Source organism: Ambystoma mexicanum, chromosome 5p (genome assembly GCF_040938575.1).
Source record: "Ambystoma mexicanum isolate Mex_15411 chromosome 5p, UKY_AmexF1_1, whole genome shotgun sequence".
NCBI lineage: Eukaryota > Metazoa > Chordata > Amphibia > Caudata > Ambystomatidae > Ambystoma > Ambystoma mexicanum.
The window spans coordinates 554,780,968-554,797,680 of record NC_090930.1 but is presented as its reverse complement, the minus strand read 5'-3'; the positions used below and the strand labels follow the sequence as shown (position 1 = coordinate 554,797,680).

The 16,713-nt window shown below is 43.5% G+C and overlaps 1 protein-coding gene across 1 annotated transcript in view; it reads left to right on the top strand.

Moving 5' to 3' along the window:
• The window catches only part of TNMD (tenomodulin), a 526,836-nt gene that overhangs the window by 301,795 nt on the left and 208,328 nt on the right, over window positions 1-16,713 (top strand). Inside the window, exon 5 of the mRNA XM_069612982.1 lies at window positions 1,390-1,546. Within this exon, the coding sequence (XP_069469083.1) occupies window positions 1,390-1,546 (157 nt within the window). The remainder of the gene's footprint in view (window positions 1-1,389; window positions 1,547-16,713) is intronic.

The window sequence follows — 16,713 nt, the reverse complement described above, 5'->3', positions numbered from 1 at the left end:
TGAGAAGTTTCTGTTGATGTTTTTTTACCTAGTGGGAGAGTATGTACACTTTGTTGAGCTTGGACTATAATACATTTGGGATTGAAGAATTATATTTAGAAGGTATATACCAAATTTATAAATGACCTCCCTTGGGGCAGCAACTCTAACAGGAAGGCTAATGACATCTGAACATTCATATATTTTTCTTTTTTTAATTACTTTAATTTGAAATTGAAAAATGCACAATTATTAAATCTACCAGCCAACAACCTCTTCTAACGTGTAATAAATACATCAAACAGAGCATACTAAATAGCAGTTAATCACAATGTCCCAATATCTGTAGCTGGCAGCAAAGAAATTGACAATTACAGATAAAGGGCCTCATTACACGGATGGCGGAGAACCATGGCGCTATTAGCGCCATGGTTCATGCTGGTAAAATACCGGCACCGCCTTGGCAGAAAGGGGAATCACCGCCCCATTCCAAGGTTGGTGGGGCGGTAATTCCCCCTTCCACCATTGCCCTTCCCCAGTCCCATTTTTGCCCCATAGGGCTCAATGGGAATGGGGAAGGCGCTAATTACGGTACCGCAAATTGCGGTACCGTAATTATCTCCCTGGGTCCCTTTGCGGGTTGGTTTTTAACGCCTGCAAAAAGCAGGCGTTAAATCCCCCAACCCGCAAAGGGACCTCATAGTAAGGCGGTAAGGATTTACCGGTACCAGTATTTTACCAGTACCGGTAAATCCTTACCGCCATCCGTGTAATGAGGCCCAAAGACACCAGTAAGCAAGAGTCTAGAGTCAGTATTTGATGTGAAATGCTCACCATTGCATAGGGCTTTCCAACAGACCTCCTTCCCACTAACTCCTCCCACACAGGCCTCCTTCCCACTAACTCCTCCCACACAGGCCTGCTTCCCACTAACTCCTCCCACACAGGCCTGCTTCCCACTAACTCCTCCCACACAGACCTCCATCCCACTAACTCCTCCCACACAGGCCTGCTTCCCACTAACTCCTCCCACACAGGCCTGCTTCCCACTAACTCCTCCCACACTTCCCACTAACTCCTCCCACACAGGTCTGCTTTCCACTAACTCCTCCCACACAGGCCTGCTTCCCACTAACTCCTCCCACACTTCCCACTAACTCCTGCCACACAGACCTGCTTCCCCATTCATATGTGCTCCAAACATAAAGCAAGTGGGAGTCTGGATTTTGGAATGTAAGTGCCAATCTGTTCATGGAGGGGGCCAGCAAGATAAGAGGAAACGTTTTAAATTGATCTGGACAGACTGGAGTATTTTTGGTTTTTAATGACTTTCATGCATGTTTACAGTTATTTGTATAATTAGATTTCGTATTCCTCCAAACACCATTCAATATTTGTATATATTTACAGGAGGGGGACACAATTACAGAAACCTATCATGAACAGTCCATGGTGTGGGTTCCTGTAGATGAACCCGTAGAAGACAAAGAGTTTTTAAGAAATTCAAAAATATTTGACGTGTGTAAGAATGTTCCAGTGCATTGGATCCACCCAGCTTTTCCTACAGGTAAGGTGTCATCCATCTTTTGCAAGTCGATGCAACTGCTCTCATCTCAGTTATTCAAAGCCCCACAATTGTTTTCAAAAGATGTTTTATATTTTCTCAACCTTCCTTTAGCTATTCAAATAATAGTAGGATTTATGAATTGAGCATTTATCTATTGAGCATTTTTTAGGCTCCTATATAACAAAATGGTGTTTCCAGGTGCGATAAGGCAAAGTTAGGTCTTGTAAGCGATTGCTTCCCTCTCACAGACCTGTTGAATGGATATTTTACATGGAGTAAGCCATCAACCAGCTGCTCTGTGAAGCAAAGCGTGCTTCTGACAGATTGATTGGATATTGGCTTTGCTTTCTGATTGGCTCGCTGCAGTAGGGATTTCTGATTAGATTTAAAGTGTGTTCTTTCACCAAATAATCCTGTCTAGTTGGGAGGCCGTTTTGGGGTCTGGCGAATCTGCTGTCCACCACGCAGTGGCAATCCTTTTCACTGCACCTAAAGTTGGTATAACCACACTGTGTCAGATGTGTGGATGCAGTCCATGTTTCCATCAGGTGCCTCACTCAACGTGCATTAATACAGTAGTCCCTGCAACTGGGGTAGCCATGTGAGATATGTACCACAACTTTTCATCAGTTGCCCACACCCCACATGTTTGATGGGTAACTGGAGCTATGTGTGGACTTTTAGTTCGAAATGCCCCATCACAGTTCCAATCACCTAAACATTTGCGCATTACAAAAAGGTCTGTATGTGGATTTATAAGTAATTGCGGGGCCCATACGTTTACACCTCATTTTGTTCTGCAGGGTGTGGCTGGAAGGCGACATTTATTTTGTCATTTGTGACATGAAGTGACACTGCATGTGGGTCAGGGGACAGGGGATATCAGACACAGCTTTCCTTGCGACTTCAGGAAATAATTTCATTTCCTCCTGGCATAGGGCAGCAATCATTTCAAAAAGGTTTTGCAGGACACTTTAGACATGGTTCTGCATCAGAAGAAGTTAGCGGAGGGCGCGTTTTCTTACGGCATCATTGGCACCCTCTTGCCCTATCCGCTGCCCCACACATTTTCATGGCACCATTGGTGGCAAAGGCATTTGTACACATATACAGCACAAATGACAACACTTTAGACCTGTTATGCATATAGGGAACTGGCTTATTAGATTTCTCGCCATGGCCCGTGCTGGAATTTCCAAGACTCTTTCCGGTAAAAGACATGCAGATGCCCTAATATGCATATGTATTGACAACATCAGAAGTGACATCCTGGGAAATAGCATTGCAAGGAGTGTTGTTACTCTTTGAAATTCTTGGGAAGATGTCTTGGACTACGACTCACATGATCCTTCACTGTTGACTATAATGGCTAGATCTCATGGGAAGTGTAGTCCAAAACATCTGAAGCGCCAAATGTTGCAGACCCCTGTCCTAGGTCATCATTTGGTAGTGACATTAAAATAATTTTCCACGCGTAACCCATAAAACAACGTTGTGGTTTGCAGTACATGAACATTCGCTCTTATTAATGTGTAACAACTCTATAGTTTAGTAAACCATGAGAAATTATTTTTTTCATAGCAAAAGCTACACGCTGAATCACGTCTATGGACTCACAATTTTGGCAGATAAGGCACAGTGAGATATTCAGAATACATTTTTTTCATAGTCCTCTCTTTAAGCATGTGCTCTTGGTGCATTTTTGGTCGAAATTGACCAATTACCTAGACATATACATGATGTATAGGTGTATGTGGGGGTTAGGGGACTAGAGGAATGGGGGTGGGAGAGTGAAAGATGGAGGGGGGCTAAAAGGATGTATGCCCCCCCCACAATTTAAAAAAAAGGTTTAAAAGGAGCTCTACTAAAACATGTAGACTCATTAAATACACACGTTGCTTACTTGGTGAAACCAGGATTTTGGCCCAGTCAGTGATTTAAGCGCTTGGACACACCTCTTCCCATCTATAGTTAATATAAGTATTTGTTAAGGTTTGGGTTTCAACCAGAAATCATATATAAAGTTTAAGAAATATGTCAATCAAAAATAATGATTACAGCTTTATTTTACCAATCCTGACTAGAAGATCACAGAAAAAGCCTACAGGATTATGGGGACTTTTAAAAACTGTTCGCACCGTGAAAGAAAATCAGTTTCAAAACGGTATGCACCCTGAAAGAAAATGCAACGCAATGTAATGTTATCTTCTAAGTCTTTATTTCACACATGCAACCGTATGCTCCCCTCCCATTTATTATCATACCCCATTCCCACCCCTTAAGGGACAATAGGCCTTCTCCAGCCACCCTTGCGTATGGGCTATCAACCACTAATCTCTCTTGTATGGTTTGTTGACTCAAGGCCTCTGGGGTGCAACTGTACATCCCTGCTCTCTGATATTTCACAACAAAAAGCTGGCAATGTATTGAGGACCGGCACTCTCTTCTCAAGCTTGGAGAACTCCCGGCCCTCAACAATGCAAAAAGTTACAAGCGTAGGAAGGGACACTGATTCAGCAAAATGCCAAGGGTAGCAGAAGTGACATCTCACACCTGATGACATCACAGGAAGTGACATCACCAGAAAGTGCTTGAGGGTGTAAAACATAAACATACCATTTTTAAAATTCAAATATGTACTAAAGCACACAAGAACCCTTTCAATACGAACATTTTAACAAGGGTGCTGCCTCCATATGCCATTGATGGGGTCATTCTACGACAGGGTTAGACCCAATGGAATCAACATATGGTGAGGCACTGCCATAGATACGCCATGTCAGCTTAGTATGGCCAGTTACTTCCATATTATGTCAATTATAGCTGCATGTCAGGTATTTTCATTATATGACATGTAGATCTCCTACATTGCCGGTTGCTGTGATAATACAGTATCCAGAAAGCCAATAGATACAAGTCACAAACAGTGGGCAGAAACATTGCTTTAATTAATAATAATGATGTATTATTTATACAGCACTTTCACCAAAGCACTGTAAATAGCACATATTTACATATAATTATCATCCCAACCGAAGTTGATACTCATTTATCAACCTCAGAAGCATAAAAGTTGAGCTTGCCTTGCCAGGAGTCGAACCTGCGCCCTGCAGATCACACATAGATTTCATCAGTGAGCGCTCAACCCTCTGAGCTGTCTTACCGCTTTGCTATTCAAAATGCAATGCCACAATAAGCAAACATATCAAAACTATCTGCATTTATCATGTTTGCTGTAGCCTTGATACTGCACAGTAATATATGCAATTGCCAATCTAACCACGTAGCAACACTTATCATGCTTACTTTATCATGGATCCCCAGGAAACTATACAATGCCACAGTAAGGAAAGGCTAGACTCGCTGCACCCAAATGCAAGTGTAGCCAGGTTATGATACTTACGTCATAGATGCCCAGAAAATATGCCATGACACAGTAAGAAATGGCTGGACTGGCTGCACCCAAAGGCCAGTCTAGACAGGTAATAACACTTATCATGCTTACTTTATTATAGATGCCTGGGTCGCAGCCTTACATGAGCCATGAGTTCCCAGTATTTATTCGTATTGGAATTCCTCTGTAGTCAGCCATCTATTCACCTGTCTTTTTGATCATGTATGATGTGCACAGTAAATCGCTGTTGGACAATTGCCAGTGTGCAGCAAATCTACTTCAGTCTGACCAGGGTAAATGGCTGCCCGCAACTGAGAGACTGCCTCAGGCCGAACCTGTGGCCACATCCTGTCTGCCACATAAATATGCTTCTCTCATTACTGTACCTGTTGTTATACTGTAAAGCGCTGTGGCTTAAAGCGCTATATAAACTCAATAAACATAAACATAAACATAAACAGATACTATGGAGGACAGTGTCTGAGCTGTTAATGCTCAACCTATCTCTGAAGATGTATTTCCTAGTGTTAGTGTTTCACCTGCCAGCTCAAATCGGAGCAGGCTGGTGGGGGCGAAAGTTTCAATGGCAGAACAATGTGCGGGTTTTAGCACTGAACAAGTGATATCTCCTGGGTTGCCTTTGGATGAAGTATTTGCTTTTGGGGAACAACCACACTGTTTGAAAACTTACTCTGCAGGCATGTGCCGAATTGTAAGTGAAAGAAAATAACAAAACGATGATTGACTTATTCCTCCCTGGCTAACTCGAGCACTGAACTGCGAGCAATCCTTGCCCAGCCTCGAGTACAAGAGGGATCAGATTTTATAAGCGACGGCAGCGTCCTGGAATTCTGGAAGTTTATTTGAACCCATGTGAAGCCATCTGCCTAAATCAAGCTTTTTTTGGTGATGGACCTGAATCGCAGGGTGTTGGGGCGGGGGTGTGTGGTGGTGAGCTGTTGGGTCAGGAGGAGTTTCCCCCATTCATCACAGATCACCATGTCTCTCCTATAAACAGCTTAGTCTCCTCAATCGACCAAAGCTCTATGCACGGCTTGCATCATATCCTGCATGATCTGTATTATAGGGTAAAGTTAACTGTGCCCTTCATTTTCACTTTGAACCTAGTGTTATGCTTGTTTGTTAGTTTATATGAAAACATCAAGTTAAAGCTCTTTGTGCACACCTTACAATTAAGTGAAGTAAAGATCACGCTGCAGATTCTGAGACAAATACGGTAAGACAAGGAGAAAGACCCTCAATTGCCGGGTGATCAAGGTGGCAAGGATATTCCTCCCTTAGCAATGTTCCAGCCTGGAAGGTCTGCTAATAATAGCGTGCATATTCCTCAAGAACCTCCGGCCAACAACAAGTCAAGGAAAGTTACTACAAAATCCCCAAATGACCGGTATAATAATATCATGAGGAATTCGAGGACATTTCTCTGTAACTTGCATTCAACTATGGAGGAAGGAGTGGGGGTTAGGGTTGGCACCCGTGAAGCTTCCCCTAGAGGTAATTCTCCTTCCAGCTTCTACTCTCAATGCCCGCCAGGTTCTTAATGCCAAAGGAGGTTTCCACTCAGAACATGCCTCAGCCCCAGCAAGTAACTATGGACCTGACAGGGCCTAGCAAATCATCGTCTGGCCAAACCCAAGGGCCTGGAACCCATCTTCAACTCTGGGAAAAAAGTGTCTTGTTGCTGCAAATAGTAACGTTGCTTCTACTAGCTCCAGAACTCAGACTGGGAGTTTGGTCAGTGAAGGTCCTCCTCTCGAGGAGGCTGTCCCTGATCCTCAAACTGTTAGAGGCCCCCAGTCTGTACCAATAGGTAGGCATATTTTATTAGCAACAGGCTTAAGAGTTAATAAAAAACCCTTCGACTAAGGTGTTTCTGGCACTTATGGCTAAATCTGACATCCATGTTGACTGGAACAGATTTAATGCCTTGCAACTTTTTCACGAGGTACCCTCTCTGCATCGGCTATCTTCAAGAGATGTAGACTTATTCTACTTTTCAGATGATGATCGCACTGATCTAGTGGAACTATGTATTAAATCACCACTGGTTGCGAAGTTACTGCTAGAAGAGGCTGAAGCAATTTATAAATTGGGTTCTGACATCTTCCAAGAAAAAACACTAGACATTGGCCAAGAGTATTTGTTAACGATGGAAAGGAGGGATGCAGAGAGTATTGTGAGGGATGCATGGTATCACAAGTATGACACTGGCACAAGTTTCAAAACTTTTATTAGATTCATGGGGTTTAGAGAAACTCCTACTTTGCCCTATAGCTATAGAATTAAGGGGAATATCTATGCAAAGGAAAATCAAAGTGGCTGAGTCAGCTCTCCTCCCCACTTTGGACAGCATGGAGTAACGCAGCCCCTGTAGACAGGATGAAACACTCAGGTTATCAAAACAAAGGCATTTCAAAACATGAATCGAGGCCCGCCTGGCCTTTCACGTTAAAGTCACTTATTCCAGCGTTCCAAAATTTCTTTCACAGTTCAACAAAAAGTTCACGTAGGTCTACCTGCATCAGGCTCAGACCTCTCAAAGCTTAAATAGTTCACGTAGGTCTCCCTCAGCCGGGCTTGGACCTCTCAATCAACAAGTACCTGATTCAATGCAGATCTCCCTCAGCCAGGTTCGGACCTCGCAATCACAGCACTTACAAGGGTTCCCTTCCCACACTTCCGGTCTCCCTCAGTCGGGCTCTGACCTTTTTCTGATGTCGAAGACTTTCAAAGGTGCGAAGCACTAACTATAGACCTGTGCAGGAAAACTTCGACTTTCTCTTCAGCTCACACTCTTATGTTATTTGCCCTAGTGTCTCCTAGTCTTGGTAGTTCAGTACCATAAGCACAAAAGTTCAAAGAAATCTTTCTCTTCAAGCATTCACCTTGTCACTTCCCCTTTTTCCAGCGTTAATCTGGACCATTACGCATTTCAGAGTTCGTTCACTTTGACACTTTATAACAAAACATTTCACATTTCGCGGAGACTTTCGAGTGGGCTACTTTCTTTCGCCAGACCACTCTGCTACTCTGTATCACTGTCTGTATCACTGGCTTTATAGTTATAAAACGCTTAAAAGTTGATTTGCCTTTGGTAGCTATTATCAAGCACATACATGATAGGACAACAGTACAGATCACACTGGATGGGCAGGGCAACCTGACTGGCCCGATTAACACCAGTAGAGGGCTTAGGCAGGGTTGTATCTTGGCACCCTGCTTATTCACTCGGTATCTAGCTGATTCTGGAGATGTTTTGTGGAATGCAGCATTTGTCGCCCGGAAGTTGGAGGGCAGAAAGTTTGCTGGTTGGCCCATGCCGACGATGTTGTTTTAATTGATGTAACACAAATAGGCCTCCAGCGGCTTCTGAATGCCATGGCAATGTATGCTACTGCCAATGACCTCTTCATGAATGCAAAAAAATTGCATATCAGTTGCTTTACAAAAAAAATGAAATATTGTTATTCTTATAGGTGGTATCTAGATTCAGCAGAAGTAATTCCTGACATAAGGGTCACATATTTAGGATTTGAAATTACTGCTCAACCAAATCAGCTCACAATTCTCACTAATCTCCAGAGTAAGATTGATCAGTTTGCTTGTCAAATGCGTAAAATCCTGTTCAAATTTTGCAGATTCTCTTCTAAACCACTTATCGACTTTTACAAAGCCAAGGTGATTCCGGCTGCGCTTTACAGTATGGATATGGAAGTCCAGGCTCCTGAATTAGATTGGGTTTGTCTGGAGGGGCGGCTCCAGAAGAAGGTACTCAAGCTCCCTCCAGTCCTCCCAATGGCTTCCTTACGTTTTGAGCTTGGCCTCACTTCACTTAGAGCCTAGCTGGATTAGATGATTCTGCTATTGTATGGGAAGATAATGTCCCCCATGGAACAGTCTTTGTATGTGGACATAAAAGTGGCAATGTTGAGCGGTAAGGTATTGTCTCTTGCAAAACTTAGGGATACGGCAGAATCAGTGTTGAACCAATGTGAGCGGACACTGAACGATCTACTTGAGAATCCTGTGTAGGTTAAAAAAATATATTTGGTATGCGGATTGGTCTGCCTCAATTGACATAATGCGTACCTATAGCCTAGATTGCTCCTTTTCCAAAGTTGTCAAGCTGCTCGGGAAACGTTCAAGATATTTTTAGGTCGGTTTGTAAATAAAGGTGTGAGTGGCTCTATACAGAGGCCTTTTGGGATAGACTGAGTTCTGGCCATGAAACTTTGCTAAGTATAGAGGTTGTAAAGCATTTAAATAAGATTAGCTTGTTCAAATGAACTTGAACTTCTATTCAACAATTATATCACATGTTCGAAATTGAACTTCATGGGCATGTGGAAGGTGCAGAGCACATAACTCTGGACTGTTTCACTGCAGGACTAGGGCTCAGATGTCAGAGGGGAGGGGAGCAAACAGAGAGAATGGCTGAGCTTTGCATTTGGAACTGGAGGACTGGGCATGTCAGGGTAGGCAAGAAACAGAGCACTCAATAAGCTGTAATAATGGGGTTCAACAAGTTTATCTGAATGAGGGGATATTTAGTAAAAAAAGGGCCTAAGGGGAAGGAAAGGGATATACAGAAGAAAAGCAATGTCTGCTTGGATCTACTATACCGACCAAGACCGGGAGAGCAATGAACAAAACAATAGTGTGGGAAATTGATTCTTAGGTGTCCATATCTTCAGTAGTCCTCTGGTCAGGGCTCTCAATGTCTCTACTAAGGGCATAGCTTCACACAACATTGTGGGGTTTATGGATATGGGTTGGAGGAACTCCCATAGAATCTATGCAGGAGGAATCTAAAATGCAAGAGGGAAGACCTATGGCACACAATGTGAGGATCGAGAATTAACACAAATAAGTGGAGAGTTCTATATCAGGAGGACCGAGTAACCCGGTCTAAGTTCAGTTATTCACAAGTGTTTAGGATTACTTAGTTACTTTCAATACGCTTACAGTCACAGTTACTTACAGTGCCCCAGCGTGCTTCTTTCTTGACCTTGATGGTTTCTCATGTCATAGATGTGCTCCTCCTGTGCTTGTTGATCTCCTGGGCTATGTAGATTAAGGCACAGTACACACCGCCTGCCAGACCAATGATTCCCCCTGGCATTAAGGTGTATCTGTCAGAATCTGTTTAGCACCTCACTTCAGGATGTTTTCAGACTGACAGTATTTTCACCTACCTGCCAAGGGTAGCCCTCCTAGATTTGAGCCTATTATGGGCTCTTAGGTGCTTTACAGTTCTACAGCTCCTGCCAGGTTTCACATCAGTAGGTTGAAATACTCTGTGAGAAGCTCTTGCAGTCTTAAAGCCCCCACCAACACCTTGAGTATAGCTCCCGGCACGCCGCCCACACTTCTCCTGCAGAAGGGCTTCTGGCCCTTCCCAGTCTGATAAAATGACCAATGTTCTGCTGGAGACCAGGGAGAGTAGTGGGTAAAACCTGTACTCAGCTCCACACTACTACGACTCTGACAGCGATTCCATCATAAATGTGCAAAAGGCAGAGCAGAACAGCTAGACCTCATTCACCTCTTTTACGGTATCCTGGACTGAGGGGAGGCTATTCTCTTCATGAGGGATTTGAGTTAGCACAGCAGCTGTCCAAACAACAACAGTAATGTGGTACCATAATAAATAAATGTCCAACTATACTTTAAGTAAACTGAAAATACAAGCACGCTAGGCAAAGACACTGTAACCCACCCTGATAAGAGAAGACACAGAATATGCAGACTTTGCAATGAATGCGGAACTCTGCATCTGAAATACAGGGTTGCACAGGCAATCATTTCAGCAGCAAAGCCAAGTTTGCTGAAGATGTATTTTTAAAAAGATAGAGAGTGGGGTCTTACTAGTCACTAGGGCCCTTTAAGGCAAGCCAAGAGGACTGAACCACATCAAATACTTTTAATACCCCTGTAAACTAAGACTGTGGGGACGCACACATCACTTCATCCATAACAAGCTCACAGGATTACGGTTTGTCAAAGAAAAGTCACAAAACACATAGTTGAAGTGGTCTTACAAGAGTCTCCAAACGTGTTGACATGCACAGTATTCTTATATTTTGCTGGTATGCTATGCAAAGATCAACCAGAAGGAAATACAATTTGTGTAATATTTGGTCATTTTCAATATGTGGTCTACCACATTGTGAAACAGCATGTACTTACTCATGGCCACAGATTCCTAGTGGAGAAGTCAATATTGATTGACACTTCTTGCTCTGCCATGAAACAAGGAATTATACACAATTTACAAAATGTGCATTGATGTGCATTGATTATACCGAACAGCCAACCCATTTCATCTCTACCAAATGCCATTTCAATGTAAATGATATATCATCAGTATTATGGGTCATTTTGATCTGAATATGAATGACTTTTCCACTTTTTAGTGAGCAAGTGTTACTTTATTGTAGCATGTGTTGTATGTTCCCTATGGGTGCCCGTGCCATTGTGTACACCCACACCACTGCATTTTCTATGTAAATGCCTTTGATATGGTTCAATTTTTGTACGCACGGTGACCGGTTAGGTTGGTGGGAGGCGCAAAGAGACTGACACAATGATATTATTTTAACAAAATTAGATGTGTTTGTGTTATGCTTTAAGCCCGTAATGAGGGTTTAGAGTGCAAAATGTTCATGTGGCATGTGTTTGAATGTAAATGTCGGAGTGCTGTGGTGTGGAGGGAGGACAGTTGAGAAAACGAGCTTGCTACAGATGGAGTAACCTGCAGCTGCTTATCAGATTGCATCCTGAAAAACGATGATGCAACTTCAGTCAGGAGTCAAGTAACTTATCAAGTGGTGACGAGCTGCCGGTCCTACTTTACCAAGAGAGGATGTTAGAGTCGCAAGAAGCAGCTGCAGTCAGAATGGCTGTGTCATGAGAGGGCAAAGGCAGTGGATATGGCAAGTGAAATGTGCACAAGATCACCCAGTGAAAAGCTTTGAGTCAGACAACATGCAGTCGGGAACCAAGGCACATGTACACTAAAACCCAGAATGTAAAAGTAGAGCATGCTAAGAATACAAACATATGAAAAGGGATGTGGGGTAGGCACTTAGAAGCTCCTTAGTATTACAAGGAACGTCAGCAAACTCATCACCCACAATTGCTGTTACAGGTATAGATATAAGACTAACAAAAACCTAGGTAAACTGCTGATGGGGATGTCATGAATGCATTTGAAACAAATCATCGCAAAGTTAGCTAAACACTTCCAGGTGAAGGAGAATACAATATTGGCATGATATAAATTTGGCACAAGGTCGATAGAAGAATGTTCGATAGCTCTGAGAGGATTAATTCTAAAATGTGAATTTGGACTTTTTGATGAGGCACATCTTCGAGATCAGCTGATGATTAAATGTATAGATGATCTAGTCAGAGAAGCGCTGTGGAAGGAAAGAGACCCCACACTGGACAGAGCCATTGAAATAGTGAAACAAGTGGAACACACTGATTCCTGCATTAAAGAGCTGGAAAAAGACAAGCTGAATGATTAGGCTGAAACCAACACAATCATATGTGCGGTAAGGGATCTAGGAATAATTACTCTGGACAGCGAAGGGAGGCAAGTTGGTGGAACAAGGATTGACGATTCGTTGTAATGCCTGAAATAGGAGGGAGTACATCAGAAATTATAATATCAAAAGGTGCTACAGGTGTGGGAGCACAAAGGACTAAGCCATGGGCAAGGAAGGCATGGCGGTGCCCTTAGAATGCACAGAGCAAAACAGGACATTTAGCTGATCGGTCTGGTAGAGGCTGCAGCGGATTGGTGAACAAAGCTGCAATGCAGAATATAATTGTTGTAAGGCGAGGGATTGTTAATCTCCCTAATTACAAGCAAGAGGAAATGGGAGCAAGAGGAAATGGGAGCAAGAGGAAATGGGAGCAAGAGGAAATGGGCTAAGGAAATCCCTGCACTCAAAAACGGAAGAGCCCAATAATGTGACAAATTGCACTCTTTATTGAAAGCTTTCGTACCAGGGATCAAGTTATGAACAACGCAGCATTCTCAGAGACTTTCTCATCATTTACAGGCTCATCATGGGGTTTTAAGGCATGGTGACGTTACAAATTAATGATGCATTGCAAAAAACCTAAGGTGGAATGGGATTGGTTAGTGAGGTAGGCTACAGATGGAACATATGTTGGGCTATTACCCATACTTGTTAAACCATATCTGGTGGTTCCTCCTGTGAACACCTCCTAAATGTTGCAACTACAGGTATGTCGGGTTAGTGAGCTCTCTCATTGGGCCGTGCAACAACGTGTGAGCTAGCATGGAAGGTGAGCAAGGATTGGTTAGAGAGGGTCCTCTCAGCCATGGCACTCTGTAAAGCTATCAGCTTATGTGCAACTATTCAAGGTGGTGAGAACAGCCCCAAAGGTGCTGCATGTACCCAACAAGTTATCATCTCCGATCCTCTAGGCTTTGAATCTGGTATTACCTTTGTATCATCTTGTCTTCAATTGGATGGGAACAACGGTCTCCATCTGGCTCGAATGAATAGGCTTTGTCTTCCAAGTTTAGATCACTTGTGTAGGGTCCACAAACTTGTTTTTCCTGCCTGCATTTATGAGGATTTTCAGCTTTTACACTTGCAGGTGTCCTATCTCTTCTGCTAATATGAATGTTTCTCCATCAGTGTCATTGGCAAGAATATTCACGCTGGCTGCACTGACAGCCTGGTCTGTGCATCTCTGTGAAATCAGCATGTCAGGTCTCTCTCTGTATTCTGAAGCTCTTTCAGTACCTTCCATTAAATTTCAATGCAGCTGTTGCTTCCATCTTGTTAGTTGCATTCATCGTGGGCAAGCGGTTTATATGTGTTCTTGTGCAACTTGTTGTTACTGTTTAGCAAGAGTGTGTCTGTCCTTTATCTAAGTGGGTCATACACATGTTCTTTGTGTCTGCGAGCAATTAAATCTGTCTGCATAGCTTAATATAGGGATGCATATGTGCTTCATGTCTAATGCATATATGTCATAATCTCAGTCATGAAGTCATCAGCTATTGCATGGTCGCTGTCAGTCTACCTGCTCCATTAACTGCAAACTTATCTCTTCAGTGACGTCATCCGGGTAGGGTCTAAATGGCTGTCTAAGTGAAGAGCGTTTCTCACATCTGTGGTACCTCTATGAGGGTGAAGATGAGGCCAGTTATGATGTACACCATTCATTTCTCTGTTGTCGAGACGAGGGTGGGCTAGGTGCAACGAGGGCCACATTCATGTCTCCCTTTACATAATAGTGAAAGCACGAGTGACAGAGTTGAAGAAATGACCATGGTTAAAGCAGTTAGTGGTATAAAAAAGGGAAACCACACAGTCATCAAAGTAAACAGCATACGGATTTACATGTTGGTTTAAAGTGGTGTGTATTATACATCAGTAAGTTGTTAAACATGGATCTCAGTACTTAAGTGGTGTACACTGAAGGAGTCTAGAGTCGGGGCCAATGAAAATGGTGAGCTACTGTGATGCTGGAAATGCCTTATGGAGGGACAGGGCCTCCTGTCCTGGTCCTACCACTTCTCTGTGTATGTTTTCTCTATGTTTTCTGACACTGAGCTTCCCGTGAACCCCTTATGTGTGTTTTTGGGCACCTGTGTGTGGCCCACAGAGCAGGGTATTGGCTGGTGGCAGCTACATGCTGACTTGACAGTGGTTCTGAGTATCCTCCATTTTGGAATACCCAGGCCCTGCCATAGGAATCAGGGGATTCCTGACAGAAGACAAGATGGCCCCTGTGACCTCTTGGATTCTATTGCCTTTTACCTTGTTTCCCAAAGTCCTGGGAAGCCCTGACTCTGTCCCTTCCGCCTGAATGGCTGGTGGGTGGAAACACCATATATGTCTCTGTTGTTGTTCCCTTTTTTCTCCTGACTGGCTGTTGGGTGGAAATAACATTTATGGCTCTGGGGCTGCCAACTGTCAGACTGACTGGAGCCTTCCCAGGTGTTGTGTGTTGTGGGTACACCATAGGGGTGGGACCTGTGTGAATGGAGTCTTAAGCAAACTCACATTCCAGCTGGAAGAGAAGTCTGCTGCTGCATTTCTTCACCAATCCGAAAGCTGTCGGGTCTCTAAAGGACTTATCCAGAGAGGACCTGCAAAGGAGACCTCTCCCTGAGCTATGAGGGACCATCGTGCAAAACTGCTACTCTTCATCGAAGTATCCTGGCAGCCAGTCCTGTGTGCCTGCCATCCAGGGAAGGGGTCTTTGAAGTCCAGAAGAGGAATGCCAGACATTTCAAGCCAGAGAAGTCCATTGGTGTCACCCAGGGTCCAGAGGTGTGTTTCGTGACTGCTGGAAGCCGTTGCTGTCTGCCACCCAGAAGAGGCGATACCCTGGCATAGTGCTGATAAACACCCATAGCTGTGAAAGTTCCAAACTGCCTAATAGAATTTTTAAGGACATCTTTGCAGTCACCACTGACCACTTTATCCCACCGGAGAAAGCCCATGGTCATGGAGTGTCGTGGAGGGTCTGCCGGTGGGTTTGCAGCTACCGGAAGCTAACAAAGTTGTCCCTAGGGTCCAGACTTGGTGAGAGTCTGAGGTCCACTACAGTGGTCGAGTCCAGGTCAGCAGTAGCCATCCAGACATCCATGTTGTGGCTGCAGCACCAAAGAACCATGATATTCTTAAAACCGAAACCAAAGTTTACCCATGTACCCATCGCCACCAGAAGTCATCGAGGGATCCCAGGGGTCTTATTTTCATCCACCAAGCCTTTAAGGAGACCACAGCAAGTTTCGTCTCCGCAGGGTTTCTTCACAGGGCTTCTACAATCAGATAAATCATAGACCAAATGAGAGCACAGCTAAGAGCCAAACTGCATCCATTCTGAACGACTTTGGTTCCTTTGTATTTTTGGCTCAGCATCCCAGTAGCTCCTTCTTCCAAGGGAGGTCTGTCCTCGGAGGGAATCATCGAGTAAAGCTAAGTAACTCTGCCACTTCGCCTGCCAAGGCACCAAAGGTACTGTGACGAGGAAGAGCATCTTCTAACCTCAGGAGTCATCCAGGGGTCTCCAATTCATCTTGGATCCTGTTCTCTTGTGGCCTCTCAGGTGCCTTGGGGTGGTAGAACCTTTTAAAAGAAAGCTAAAATGTTATTGAACAATATTGGACTGGGCTGTAAAAGACAACATAAGTTACTCCCTAACTTTTCTATTACAGGTTGCCCGGGTGGGGGGATCCGCAGTCAGAATTACTTGTCTAGTCTAATGATAACATTCTGCCACTGTTCATAACTAACCTGCCTTTCTTTCCTATTCTGTGCTGGTTACACCTTATTTAAGAATTCACCTGCCATTTAAAACTGTTTTCAGTTAATGCAGTTCTTACTGAGTTTAAGTAGTGTGTGGTACCACATATTGTATATATATTTACCATTCTCTGAATAAGTTGTTGCATATATAAAGTGTTATTATTTATAGGTGTATACTGTTGGTATAAGTACCAAACCTTATTGTATATAAATAAGCTGTGTTATCACCTAACATAGTGTGTTGACATTCCTTAATAGGGCTTTGGGGAAACACTGTACTTAAGAACCTGCCTGCATCATCTCCTGAAAGCTTAAGCCTGGCTGTTTGTCCATAGCTACCAAATTGAGAGCCTTGCTGGGGTTCTTCCGTGCCTTTACCCTACCATAAAGCGGGCAGAAGTATAGATACCCCCTCCATTCTTTACAGGTACTGATAAATATTA